Genomic DNA, 15815 nt, shown 5'->3' with positions numbered 1-15815 from the left:
AATATAATATTTGTTTGTAGAAATGGGCTGGCAGAATTACATTTTAATAAAATATAAAATTCATCTGGATACGAGTCCAAGTTTACTTGCCATGTCTAATCACCAGGAACAACTATTTCCATTGCAGAGACAACCTTTCTTTAGAGGCTATGCCTCTGCACAAATATGTAAAACAGTTTAAAATGTCCACAGGTGACAATCCCAACACAATTTTATTAAATTGTAATTCTGCCAACCCTTTTCTACAAACAAATATTATATTTTTAATTGTGTTGGGATTGTCACCTGTGGACATTTTAAACTGTTTTACATATTTGTGCAGAGGCATAGCCTCTAAGAAAGGTTGTCTCTGCAATGGAAATAGTTGTTCCTGGTGATTAGACATGGCAAGTAAACTTGGACTCGTATCCAGATGAATTTTATGTTTTTATTAAATTGTAATTCTGCCAGCCCTTTTCTACAAATAAAAGAAAATAATTAAGTTAATTGTATGTTTATAAACAACTTAGAAATGTCCCGTGTCGCAACTAGATTTTTTTTTCTAGCGAACTTTTACGAACGATGGTGTGGATCGAAGGACGTCGGAAAGAAATGATGCAAGTTTTAAGAATCGAGGTTTCGAGTTCCTTGACTGATCGGTTTGTGTAATCGAGTAGCTTTGCCTATCGCATTTTTGGAAACTAAACCAACGCCTTTGTAAATAAATAGCGACATCTTTACAAAAGCGTGAGAATGTACTCTTCGACTAAAAGGACCCTAATCGACCGGCCTTTCCGTGGCCAAAACGAACAGTGCGATTTCCTCCCGGTATTCGTTTATTCGAATGGATGGTGCCGCCGCGTTCGGCCATACAAAAAATCTTTGTCGAAGTAAATGGTTGCACGATGGCGAGATTTATTTAATTAAATTTTGATAGTGTCGTGTCAAGGCAATTTACTTTAAAGTCATTGACTTTTAATGCAGAAAGTTAAATTTGTAGGTGTACAAAATTTTTTAAATGTTTCTACAGTTATGTAGTGATGGCCTTGGTCGAGTTATTTAAGTGTTTTTTTTTTTAATTCACTGATAAAATTAAATAACGACGACAAACAATAAAAATCGAAATTAAAAAATAATTTGTTTTTATTAAATTGCGTTCAAATTTTGATTTTTTTTTCTTAAACTTAAGATTAGTAATATTTTATAAAACATTATAGAAAAGAATCTTAGAATTAAAAACTTATTGCAAAATTTAATTAAATCCGTTAATATAATTTGATATTGACAATAGGTTCTAAAATACAGTAATTAACACCTAAAGATGCAAAAACAAAAATAAATAAATAAATAAATTTGTAACATTTTCAAAAATAAAATAAATTAGATTAAAAGTGTCGTCCTGAGAATCGTAAACTGTCAAAAACGTTACGCAATCAAAAACGTAATTTTCTGACCAAGTGTCCCATTGCGGAAAAGCTCTCTGCCTCGATCGAAGTTGACGAGATTAAACCGAGGGAAGAAAGAATTCATTTCTTTAAATTAATGATACTTTTTACATCGTAAGACAATCACGCACTCTTTTAATTATAGCTTTGGATAGCCTTATTTATCACCTCTATAAGGGATTTTTTTTTGTTTGCTGAGAATGTTGACTTCCGCTTCAAATTTTGAACCAAGACCGGAAGCCGGAGATGGAGCAGACAAAAACCAAAATTTCAAACAATTTCTTCGGTGCCCACTGGTGACAGAATGGATAAAACCGCCGAACACCGGTAGTTGGTCGCGTGTTGGCGCCGACATGGTTTTTTTCACGTTAGTAACTCCTAAATAGGGTACGGCTTCCCATAAAATAGATGGGAATGCCTCCCTATGCCGGGAGCCGGCATAGGGAGACATTCTTGCCATATCTTGGCAGATGGCCCAAGTGTCGCATTGCCGTAACCGAATAAACAGATCAAATAATTTCTTCGCAGAATTACGAATTGAAGTGGAAGTTAGAAACGGATCGGACTTTTTCCCTTTCTCGTCCGCGGCGCCGACCGACCAAGGGAAAAAAGCTCCCGCCCTGGGGGCGGAAGCAAAGCCAAAGAACGGAGTATGGTTAATTAACCGAAAGGAATAAGGCCGGAGCGGAGCGTCTCAAAATTGAATGAGAGTTATTCGAGTATTTCGTCGAGTCCGTCGGGCTTACGTTTCTCCACGGTCTAATTATTTTCGTAACGGATTCTTTGACGAACAGAATTGAGTATTTTGCCAAGACAATTCTAGAATAAAAGTGAATATTCTTTCCCCGGATAGTATCTCTAAATCCCCGTTCGTTTGTTTGTTTGTTAAGTTATGGCAACGCAACACTTGGGCGATCTGACTAGAGGGATGCTTTCCGGGCGGTCTTTTTAAGGGAAACTGGCTCCAGTTTAGGCGTTAGATGTGGAGAAAACCCAGAAAACTCCACGTGGCCAGCCCGTCCGAGCGAGGTGCTATCCCACAACTGAACTCCCAGTGTCCAGGGTACGAAGACCGCTTGGTCACTGATGGGCCTAAATCTCCATTAAATGGTTTATTAATGTGGAAGCAATAGTAATAATTGCATTAAGTTATAAGTTATTTTTCCGAAGGAGTTTTTCACATCTATCATTACTTTTGCCACACTACTTACGTTTCACTTTTTCCCTAATCTGATCAGACTAAAAATGTCTCCGTGGAAGACTGGACGTGTGTTTTAAAGACTTGGGAATCGAGTTTTCACTTTGTCAAATTCCCCAAGAATGTCGTTTAAATAATTTTCCTCGTAGACCGGCAAGACACGATGAGAATTTAAATTTGTTTTGAAATTAAATATTTTCGAAATATGGTAATATATTTATTTAATATTGCCGGGAAATCCCGGGAAGTCTCTTCCGCCGGGAAAAACAACCAAAGTTGGGACCACGCAAAGCTAAACCACGGAGTAATTACAATATCACTTTTTAGAAAATTTTAGTTACACTCAATTAAATCAAATGTTCGTATAAATATTGAATAAATAATTCTTATCAATTTAGCGATTATAAATAAGTGTTAAATTAGTTTATTATATATATATAAACTANACACAGATTAATATGTACCCCTAAGTCTCTGGAACGGAATACATGCACCAGTGAACCTACAACTATACGATTTATATTTTAAAAATAATTAAATTCACTTAGCATTCAAAACTTGTGAATTTTGAAAAAAACAAATTTGCTGATTAAATACGGACAACCGTTTAACTGAAGTAAAACGTGTTTTCCCCTTGCTATGGATGTCTGCCTAGTTCAGTTCAGCCACATTCCGCTGCAGTTCGACTTTATTATCAGTTCGAAATGAGGTGGTTCCATAATACCACCTTCTCCTCTATTAGTAAAAAGAAATTTTTAAAATACTGTAATAATAACGTACTGTACATTTATATGCAATCAAAATAGAAATAAGAACTTTTGACTACTTCACTACTTTTTATAAGCTATTACTGTACTTTCCCGGCTGTTTTAGGATGTATAACAGAAGGAAAGTATGGTCATCGGTCAAAAAATGACTCTCCCAAAGATTTTTACATTTTTGAAATTAGGACACCTCGAAATGTCGAGAAATGCATCCATAAGTACAGGAAAAACCCCGAGTTTTTTCTGATGATGTTAGTGTGTTTGGGAGGACACGATTTGTTCACCCTCTTTTGAAGTATTTGAAAAAACACTCCCGTGCTTTTCGTCGAAAGTTTCTGAAATTTTCAGAGAGGTTTGTTTATTAGGAGATTGGTCTATTAAATTTTGGTGATTAAAGGTCGAAGGAGTGGGGGAGATAATGGGTTGTGTGTATCTCCAATAGGGTGAGACTTAATGACTATTTTACTGGTTATTAGCATTTACAATTTATTATAAAACCCGTCCCTACCCTCAAAATTAAGCTTTTTGCCATTTTATAATACTGTATTTAAAAATATAAAAAGTTTTTAAATAAAATATCGTAACAGATGGCGCCTCCAAATATTGCCGGGAAAGTTAAGCAACTACTTGCTGAAATTTTTTTATTATTTATGTTGAATATTACTAATTTGATTACTTCAGCAAAAACATACTTTTAAATAAAATGTGACTATGACTGTTCATTTCATATTTATTTTAATTTCGTGCGTAAGGGATTTTTTAAAATTTTAATTCAAAAATTAACAAAATTTCTGATCTAGACGAAATTGAAAACTAAACAATGACAAATTACTTAGAAAAAACAAAACTATCAAAACTCTCTCAGAATCATAAATAATATTAAGTCGTCAAGGTTAAAATACGAAAATACGGACGCGACGGTACGCATACTAATAAAAATACCCTAAGGATCGAATGGAATCGATGGATAAGGCGACGCCACACTCGGACAATCTGCGGAAGAGGATGCTTCCCAAGACTACATTTACGGGAAACTGGCTTCTACTGAGGAAAATCCGGAAAGCCCGTCGATGGAGTTCCAACCCGTCACCACGGGCGAACCAAATTCGAAATTTTCCGATTTAATCGCAGCACGATACAAGACCGGTAATCACGTCCGGTTTAACATTTACGTGAAATTTGTAAAGGTTATCAATTTTCGACTCGAAAACAAATCGCTAAAGAATTCTATTTAAAAAGTTTCGTCTTTTCGGAAAGAATTCTTTGCCGAAAATTTAAAACAAACTCTCTTTAAAATGAAGATTAACGTTCGATTCTCGGCAATTGTCATTCCCCAGAAACGTAAACTGGAATAATAAATCCCGGGAATTTCCGCCATCAAATTGAAAAAATAAAATAAAACTATTCTTTCTTAAAGATGTTAAGTTGTTGAGTAAGAAAGATAGCTGTCGAACTTATACAATAACTTTTGTATAAGTTTGACTGTAATAATATAAAATAACCTGTAGGATAAGCACTAGTAATTGTTTTAATATGTAAAAGTAATTATAATAATCTTAAGTTATAATTACTCAGAATCATTAATCACTTTGTTACTCAGTTAATATTCTTTGATAACTTTGAATTAAGATCTTTTGGGATAATCATTAATTAAATTATTTTAGAATACATTTTTCATAAACAGACTTTGCAGGAACACGAACTTTGCAAACAGAAAAGTTCATAAAATAAAGGTATAAAATCATAGCAGAGTGAGGAAAGCAGGAATAACAATGGGAAAAGCTGCTACTATGTAATATGTAAAATCCAAAACAAAAACATTTTATATTTATAATAATGAATATTCATAATAAAAAAATTTTTTTAAACTATCTATTATGCACACATACAAATGAGTTTTATAACCAGAATAATGAAAAAACATTAAGATTTTTAAGAAAATAATTTTGTTTATTCAAAAATTTAAAAATCTTAATTAAAATAATTTTGAAAAACATTAAAAATTAATTTGTTATTTAGATTTAAATTTAAATAACAACATGTATTTTAACTAAATTTTAATAATCAATGCAAAATAATGCATGACAAATAAAATTAAAGAATGATGAAAGACATTTTAAATACTTAAAGAATGAGTTAATTACTTTAAAAAGCCACATTAATTCATAAATCAAATATTTAGACAGTATGTTTGTAAGCTGTTTAGATTTCTTGGTAGTGGGATATTTTTGTTCATGAATTAATTAAGCAACCAGAAAATTATATAAAAAAAAGTTAACACTATTTCAATTTATGATCTAGGAAACAAATTCAAGTTTTTAATACTGCAAGAATGCTATAAAAAATCATAAATCTAACAAATTAACAATTTGTAAACCAAGCATCATAAATATTAACCTTTTTTATGAATATTTGCATTATTTTGTTTACAAATTTATTACTATTATTAATTCAAGAGCAATAATTCAGTATATTATTTTCTTCAATGCATTTTTCTTTTATCTTCTATGACATTTAATTTTATGATTTTGAATTCTTAACAATTTGATTTGTGTATAAACTTTTCACATTAAATGAACTTTTTCTACAAATTTCATTTATCTTTAATAATAAATAAAAATATTGATATTTATCATTTAAACTAGTAGTACAGAATGTTAAAGTAAAACATAAATCTAAAAATGTGCAATTTATTCTATTTTATAAGATTATACATAATTTTCATATATTTATAGTGGAAAAAATAAATTATTGTATTGATAATGATATATCAGAAAATATTTTAACTTTATTACGAAAATTTTCAGTTGTAAAATGATAAGTGAATTTAGCAGATGGTAAAAATTTTTTATTTGTTAAATTAATCTGTAAGTTGGTCTAAAAAAACTAGTTCAATAAATAATGAAAGCAGATGTCACACAGAAAATAAAAGCTAGTTAAAGATTTCAAAACATTATTAATTAATGGAGACAGAAAAAAAAATAAACAAACAGCAATTACTACCATACTAAAATTTAAATTTTAAAGAAAATTCACTGATCAAAAGCAAATATTTCATATTTTTTATGTAATTTTAAACTATGAATTTAATAATATGCAATTGGTTAAATTTTGCAAGATTATAATATTAGCATTTATAGGAGAAAATGACCATGAACTAAATCTAAAACAACAACTCATATTCCATTAACAATTTAAATTAAAATATTTTTATTAAAATTAAACANGCCTATATATAATAAATCAAGAACTAAAGTTAATTATACAAAAGTTGGGTTTTTTAAAAAAAACTTTAAAATCGATTAAACGAATATTAATCGATTAATGAAATGTTTTATAGGTTACTGTATTTTTGTTATTTAATTATTATTAAGTCGTCACAAAGTTTTAATTTTTTTTTTTCAAAATATTAGCTCTGTATTTTCCATTTCCAAATAATACTTATCTGGATCTAGTTTTTCTACCGACCTTCAAATAACGACTTATTCTATTTCGGGATTTAAATTCGATCATTTACCAGTATTCATAAAAATTGCCCTTCGTCCGACCATTCCAAATTCAATAATAATATATTTATTAACATCATACTCGGTACTCTGATTTCCTATCGACTGGAAACAATTATTCCATTATTTGTATTCCTACCATGAAACATTCTTAAGGAAAAATCTAATACCAATGGAAAAAATTTCGTTTTCTTAACTTCTGTTGATAGAAATCTCCCGTATATTAACTTCGATATTTCCCGCAATGAATGCTTTCCCGTATCTTTTAAATTTACGCAATCTTTTTCGTAAATTTCGGAATAAATGGGGAAAAAATCTGGAAACTTAAATCTAATTTAAGAATGCACTTTTTATTTTCCGAAATTAAAAATGTCATTAATAACTTAAATACTTCTTTCTAATCGAAGCACGGATAAAACCCCAGCTATTTTCTATAAAAACACTAATTCCGTAGCAGCCTCTGTGTTTTTCTTTATTTTCTCCGATATTCCTCGATATAGTTTTATCCCGTTTCGGTGGTCGATGCCTTCATTAACGTCTATTCCAAAAAAGGAGCCAAATATTTTCGGGCCAATAGCTGTATCAATCGCAATGCTAAAAATCTTTCAGCTGCGTATATTTCGTTATATCCAAAAACTGGTCGTCTCGAGATCATCACCCATCCGACATTGCGGTCCACAAATAATTCATTGCAAGCACGGGCAATCGTACTAAATCGTACAGAAGAAAATTCGTTCGTGGGAACTGTTCTAGCAATAACAAGACGTCGAATAATGATACACTCCCACGAATTTCGGTTGGCACGCGCACTTAAAAAGGTTGCCTTCCCTGCCTTCCCTGCCCTTCTTAATGAAATTATGAGTCGGTAGTTCCTATCTTCATTATTCATCTATTTGTTGCTTAATACGGAATACCTCTAGTTAAGGGAACGAGAGGTATCTCAAATTAAAGCACGGACGTGCCGCGATTTAAATTATTCTTAGGCCTAAACGTTCAAGAAATTTCGCTAAAGTTATGCGCCTTAAAATGTCTTCATACAAAATTTACTTACTGCCAGCGGGGTCGCATTGGCCCCTAGGGTATTTCGGGCACCTTCCGGCACTTCGATCTTTCATCTCACTACGACTGACAGCCCGACCTTGATAGGATAGGCGGTAGGTAGCCCTATTTTGCATATTTTTATAAAACAGTATTAGTTTTTTTTACATCTTCCGGGACGCAGGATTCCAGAGCTCTTGCTTAATATTGTAGTTAAAACAGTCCTGATCGTGAGATGTATTTGCTAGATTTCCTCAAAAGGACACAGAACCAATTTACGTTTATTTCTAAGAAACCATTTTAGTTAGATGTAGGGAAAAGATATTTATCATAATACAGTACTTAAATGTTTTTGGTTAACTTAGCAACATCACCGTTAGATGGCGGTGGTTTACAAACGTAGCTAGAAAAGAAGCGCCGTAACGGGGACTTTATATATCTTTTAAATATTTTTGAATACGATCTTGTTTAAAGTTTGTGAAGCAGCCATAGATTTTTACATTAAAATTTTTCATTTTTAGCTTAGAAGAAAGCTATGTTAAAGTGTTGTACTATTTTTATTTAGTTTATCATAATTATTAATTACAGAACTTTTTCAATTTTAACATTACTGTACTTTGTAATGCTAAAATTTTAAATAAAATTTTTTTATTTAATTCTAAATTAAAATAAATTTAAAATAATGCAGATTTTGCACAACGGCTGTTAGAAATTTAATTTATAAAACCAATGGATTACCGAAAATAATTTATTAATTTCGGTAATTTATTTTGTTTATATTAAGATTATTGCGATAAATTAATTACAAAACTTCGGCAATTTACAATCTTTCCTGTTTTGATTATTGCGTGAATATTTGATAATTCTTTTTTAAATGCAACCTTCCACTATCATTCGTTAAATACTCAGAAATTCGGCCTTGCTATATTAAAATCATGGGAAGGCGCATCTCAAATTTCTAAATGCCATTCTAAACTTCTTAATAACGTTTTGAAGTAACCTCCCGACATTCTGAATTCGAAACTTATCATAAACATTCTAGATTTCTTCTATATACTACGAATCGTGTGCTATTAATCCTCTATTTATTATTAGTATTTGACCACAAGAAAGAGATCGAAAGAGACTACAATAAGCTAGCGCTTAAAAAAATTGACTTCGATTCCTAAAAAAGTGGAAAAAAATAAATGTTTTAAAGACCGATAAAACTAATTATATTTCTATTAACGCTTCGTCATTTAAATTAGTAAAAGAATGTATTTTCTTTTACTGTTATTATACAGATTTGTCTGGCATCGCTTTATCAATCTTGCTTATTAAATTGTTTCTCGTTTCTTTTTGATTGTTCGTGTAAATGAAAATATATTAGCGTAATATATTTAATTTTTTATTTGGTACGTTATTTTAACGAACCCATGATTGTGGCATAGCGGATATTGTGAATTGTATTTGATTTGTATGGACTTGGCAATAATAAGCCATAAACTGATCCATTTTCCTTCTGAAGCTTAAAATATAATGGAAATTTTTTCCGTAAACCTGATTTTCATACAGTACGTATCTTGCGGTACTTTATGAATCGATTAGGCTAATTCCTTCGGTATAAGAACTGCGTGCTCTGTTAAGAAGGGTGCATAAAAACCTTCAAGTATTACCTTTTGCTTAAGTAAAGTTGTTCTTGTGCAGTGGCGTGTTTTATCTTCGTGGAGCACATGCGATTTTGAATTAGGGGCCCCACGTAACGTACAGTGTTTGTTAAATTTTTCTTCCGGGAATTTTTTGGGAAATATTTTTCTATAAAAGCTGGGTTTGGACTCCCTGTCGGTGGTGGCCTCGGGCGATTGCCCTTTTTGCCTGCAGGATAACGCACCACCTTCTCGTAGTTTGTTTCTCGGTTCTCGGCTTAACGTTCGTACAGACATCCTAACAGTACTAGATACGATTCTTATTAAAGTTCTACGGTTACCTCGTAGATCTAACCGTATATAATGAACTTATTCCGATTGTCTCAAATTGCTTTTATCACGCAAAACATTAATTTGGATCATTAGCAATTTAAAAATGGCGTAATTTTTATCGATGTTTACTTTAGTTTCATTCGGAAATATTCGAGCGTATTTATTTATTTATTTATACGAAAAAATTTACCGTCGTCGTCGGGTCTAACAATCCTGTCCAATCAATTATATTTTCGCCATAATTTTCAAATAATTTAATGATGACGATTAAGGGTATTCAATTTACGCGAACGATTTCGGCCCAAATTCGAAACTAAATATCACCGTTTTCCTTATTCGCAGACAATTAATAAATCGTTAATATGTAGAAAAAACATTTGGACTAATTATTTCGTTAAATTAATAATTTTAAACAACGTCGATTAAATTTAATTGCCGTCGAAATAGTAAAAACAAATAAAACACGCGAATTTTTTTGCTTTGGAAAACACGCGTTGGTTTATTTATTTTTTCATTAATAATAATAAAAGTATTTTTACTACTTTACGAAACAAATAAATTTCCATTTTTAATAGGAATAAATATTAAAAAAATTCTAAAAATAAACACGAAAACTATATCTTAAATTACGAGAAGTCCGGACAACGGGCTAGCTTAATTAAACGGTGAGGTAAAAACAATTAAATAATGTATAAAATACGCTTTGTATTTATTTACACTGTTTTTCTAAACTCAAAGGACATAAATATTTGTAATAATATGAAAAAATTCTATAAAATTTCCCGTAACCATTAAGGAAAGGCATCACCTCGGTCACGTGAACAACCGGTAGGAGATGATGTTTATACCCAGAATGCACTGTGGACGTATGTTTCACTCGCCATCGTCAAAGCAGAGAGGAAGGATGAATTTCTGCTTAGTCCATACGGATTCGTTGTCCGTGCCCGCAGAAAGGAAATTCAGTTGGTAAATTCACTTTTATTCTTTAATACGTATTCCGAATTTATTAACTTTAGTCGTAATTATCATCGTTAAGAGTTTCAGGAAGAGGTCAACGTAATTGACGAGTAAAATTTTATCGATAATGATTTTTTTCTTGTCTACCGTAAAGACTTTTTCCTATAACAAATAACTTGAAATTATTTACTTGGAATTTTTTCTTTTCTACATCGGTTTACATCGAATTAATTTCGGATTGGTCAATCCTTTTAAAAGCCGCGATCTAGACATTATTACGACGGTTTGGGGTTGATCGTTTCTTTTTTTGTGGTGATTATGGTTATTATTAATATTTTAAGCATACGGAATTAATCCTGAAGTTTTCTTCTTCCGACCGATTGATGCTAAATGCTACGAACTAAGATTTAGGTCATGCCGTACAAAAGGAAATAGTCTTAAAAACTAACGTTGTAGGCCAAATTCGATATTGCTAACCTTAATTAATTTTAAGACTTATTAAGGACTAAGTAAATAAATCTAAAACACCAAGTATTTTTACGTACTATGGAAATCCAACTTTGATGTCGGGCGACGTAAACCACTGGCGCGTTGGCGCCGCGCTCCCATTGATGCCACGATAAAAACACGCCGCGCCGCTCCGCTTTCGTCGCCGGCCGTGCGCTGGCGCTTTCGTCGCCACCATTTTGAACATTTTTATAAATTTCTTCGGGGTTAGGTCGTCTGATCGGCAAATTATCTTCGTGTCGACGGAATCCGAGACGCACGGAGCCCCAAAATATCTATAAAAGCTCTCGTGAAAGTTTCGCTTATGAAAAGCATCTCTAAATCGCCATTAGTTTTTTTTTTGTAATAGTCTATACTGTTTTAAGTTCGTTTTAATATTTGTTTTGTTTATTTAATTACACATTTTTAGTTCTTAAAATTATCTTTTCTTCTATTTGGCAACTTTTGACCGATGACAGAATGAAATTTATTCGATCCGTCCGTCAATCACCGTCAAACAAAAATTGCCGAAATACGGGAGAGGATAATTTAATTGTTTCCACGTTCGAGTTTTTTTTCGTAATAATTTTGATAAATTTAATGCATCTTCCTCGCGTCCAAATAACTCGATTATAGAAGCGAGGAAGATACTGTATTCGGTCATCTTTAATTAAATAAAATATATATTCCGAAAGCTCGTACTGGTGCTTCTTCGTTATCCGTTTTAAATTATCCCGCTAATTAGTTCAAGCAAAAAAAAAATCCTAAAAGTTATCGCGTGCTTTGTAATTTCGATTGAAAATAATTACATTTATTTCATTAATACTGTATGTTAATTAATATAAAATTAATTTATTTAATTGAGCGTTAATTATAACTCGTTCCGTCCGTGCCAAAAACCCCATCTTCGACTAAAAGGGATCGGAATGAAAAACGTTGCCCTTTTTTACACACTCCTGTTAATGGGCTTATGTTATCGAACGGCATTTGCGTTAAAGGGCCGAAACGTATTTTGATAAAGGGCGTTTTTAACGGAGCGGAGAGCGCAGAGACTTTGCCTTAACATTCGAGTTATTAATTAAATCCGAAGGGCTCGTTACCGCAGATTTTTTTTTTTTTTTTAATACCGTGATGACGAAACGTCGATGTCTCTTTTCCAAAGCACCACGACCATCTAAAATTACTTTACTTCGTTTAGATTTTCGATAACTTAATTATTCTAAATTATTATAATACATTAATGGGGAAAAATCGTTTATTTCTAAGAGTTGGCGCGCCAATCTTAATGTTTCGCGGTCCTCCGTTCGATTAGCCGAAATATTTGTTAATTTTGACTAAAAGAAAATAATAAAAAGTAAAACATCTGGATACGAGTCCAATTTTTCTTGCCATGTCTAATCACCAGGAACAACTATTTGCATTGCAGAGACAACCTTTCTTTAGAGGCTATGCCTCTGCACAAATATGTAAAACAGTTTAAAATGTCCACAGGTGACAATCCCAACACAATTTTATTAAATTGTAATTCTGCCAACCCTTTTCTACAAACAAATATTATATTTTTAATTGTGTTGGGATTGTCACCTGTGGACATTTTAAACTGTTTTACATATTTGTGCAGAGGCATAGCCTCTAAGAAAGGTTGTCTCTGCAATGGAAATAGTTGTTCCTGGTGATTAGACATGGCAAGTAAACTTGGACTCGTATCCAGATGAATTTTATGTTTTTATTAAATTGTAATTCTGCCAGCCCTTTTCTACAAATAAAAGAAAATAATTAAGTTAATTGTATGTTTATAAACAACTTAGAAATGTCCCGTGTCGCAACTAGATTTTTTTTTCTAGCGAACTTTTACGAACGATGGTGTGGATCGAAGGACGTCGGAAAGAAATGATGCAAGTTTTAAGAATCGAGGTTTCGAGTTCCTTGACTGATCGGTTTGTGTAATCGAGTAGCTTTGCCTATCGCATTTTTGGAAACTAAACCAACGCCTTTGTAAATAAATAGCGACATCTTTACAAAAGCGTGAGAATGTACTCTTCGACTAAAAGGACCCTAATCGACCGGCCTTTCCGTGGCCAAAACGAACAGTGCGATTTCCTCCCGGTATTCGTTTATTCGAATGGATGGTGCCGCCGCGTTCGGCCATACAAAAAATCTTTGTCGAAGTAAATGGTTGCACGATGGCGAGATTTATTTAATTAAATTTTGATAGTGTCGTGTCAAGGCAATTTACTTTAAAGTCATTGACTTTTAATGCAGAAAGTTAAATTTGTAGGTGTACAAAATTTTTTAAATGTTTCTACAGTTATGTAGTGATGGCCTTGGTCGAGTTATTTAAGTGTTTTTTTTTTTAATTCACTGATAAAATTAAATAACGACGACAAACAATAAAAATCGAAATTAAAAAATAATTTGTTTTTATTAAATTGCGTTCAAATTTTGATTTTTTTTTCTTAAACTTAAGATTAGTAATATTTTATAAAACATTATAGAAAAGAATCTTAGAATTAAAAACTTATTGCAAAATTTAATTAAATCCGTTAATATAATTTGATATTGACAATAGGTTCTAAAATACAGTAATTAACACCTATTTAATATGAAAAGTGTTAGTTTATTTGTTTGGATTCTACATTTATTAATTTATATAAAAATCAACTTAAAAAATATATATTAGATCTAAAATAACAATATATACTGTATATATAATTTTTTGTGTGTACAGTACAGTATTTAATGCTTTTTTAAAAGGACTTTTTTAGTTTTATTTATTTGATTTAGGTTGTAATTATTTGTAATTTGCTGATGAGAGTATTACAAATAATTATTCTGTTTCCTTATTCCTTTTTTTTAAACTTTTTCCTGTCTATTATAATTTAATTTCTTCTCGTTTAGATGATAGAATATTTTCATGTAAACTGACAGTTAAATTAGATGCAAAGCTTATTTCCACCATTATTTTATATATTTTTATGGAAACATTAGGATTTGCTCTCCAAGAGAATTCTTCTTGTTTGATTTACTTGTAGACTATAATTATTGTTATTGTGATTATTATTAAAAATGAATATTAATATATATAAGGAAGGGATTAAATGTGATAAATGGTGTTTTTACATTGTGTACTTTTTTAAATGACACTACATAAAAACTATTAGCCTTTACTATGTATTCACTCAATGAAATATTATCACAGTAACTACCAATAATACAGATTATTTTAATCACAAATTTCATTTCTATTTGTAATATATGCTATTATAATTTTATTATTATTTTAAATCTGAAATGAAACCTCTTTACAGTTCTAAAATATACATAAATTTGTTTTCATTTGACATTTTAATTTCTGTGAATTTTAAATACTTTAATTAAATACAATGCATATAACTATATAAAGTCATATAAATAAGTTATAGGAAATATTTCTATTAATATACATTCCAAATCTGAACTTACTATTAAACTTATCTTCATAAACTAAATTTTTTCACAATAGCAACTTTGTGCTAATTCTGAAGGACAAACAACTAATTGTGAGAAAAGCAAGCAATAAAATAAATTTATCCATATTTCTTTCCAAAATGATTCTAGTTATAAAAATGTTGGTTTATTTGTTTACCTTTGTATATAGTATTATATCTATTAATTTAAGTTATTTAAAAATGTTGACTATATATATATACACATACATACATATATACATACATATGTATGTGTAGTAAAACAATATATAAGTATTATTTTGTAATACTAAAAATTAAAATCAATATTTAAGTATAGCCGTCCTGAAAACTGTACTCCTGATAACTCAACATTCTGTAAAACTTTTTTTTTAATAACACATCTAACTTTTATCAGTATAACTTAATTCTAGGATCAAATTGTTCTTTTCCGGCGACACTCAATAACAGCATAAATTCCCTTTATCCAAGGTGCTACTGCAAAATAGCACAATGTGAATGTCACTGACATGAAAGTGGCCATCTAAAAGCCAATATTTTTAAATTAAAATATAACTGCAAATAGAAATAATCACTATTGGAACATAGTTAATATGTATATGAATCTGTACATATAATATCTTTATGAAAATTCTGCTGTTTAGACTAGCATTGTCACTACACTGTAAAATTCATGGTTTTTGGTGAATTATCACCTTGAACCACACAGTTGAGTTCCGCAAACTAGACTTAAGTCTAGTTTGTGGGACTCTACTGTACTATTGAAAATAAAGATACATTACCAATAATGCATTGATTTGAAAATCAGGTAGAAATTTTTAACCTAACAATCTTAAATATTTATGTCCATAGATTTGACTTTCTTGTATAAGTTAGAACTAAGACAGATTATTTACAATATTAAAATTAATTAATTTATTATTAAATAGATTCAACTGATAACATTGTTTTTTAGGATTCTATTAAAACGATGAATTTTCTACTCTGACAATAATATAAATTATATATATATATATA

The 15815-nt window shown here is 30.8% G+C and overlaps 1 protein-coding gene across 1 annotated transcript in view; it reads left to right on the top strand.

The window, feature by feature from the left end:
* The first annotated feature begins 10749 nt into the window (after positions 1-10749).
* LOC111632031 (pantothenate kinase 3-like) overlaps positions 10750-15815 on the top strand; it is a 46096-nt gene continuing 41030 nt past the window's right edge. Inside the window, exon 1 of the mRNA XM_023376389.1 lies at positions 10750-10854. Within this exon, the coding sequence (XP_023232157.1) occupies positions 10757-10854 (98 nt within the window). The 5' untranslated portion in view covers positions 10750-10756. The remainder of the gene's footprint in view (positions 10855-15815) is intronic.

Source organism: Centruroides sculpturatus, unplaced genomic scaffold (assembly GCF_000671375.1).
Source record: "Centruroides sculpturatus isolate CEXI.00-Female unplaced genomic scaffold, Cexi_2.0 scaffold72, whole genome shotgun sequence".
NCBI lineage: Eukaryota > Metazoa > Arthropoda > Arachnida > Scorpiones > Buthidae > Centruroides > Centruroides sculpturatus.
Note: the sequence above shows the minus strand (reverse complement) of the source record. Positions and strands in the feature narration are given on the sequence as shown.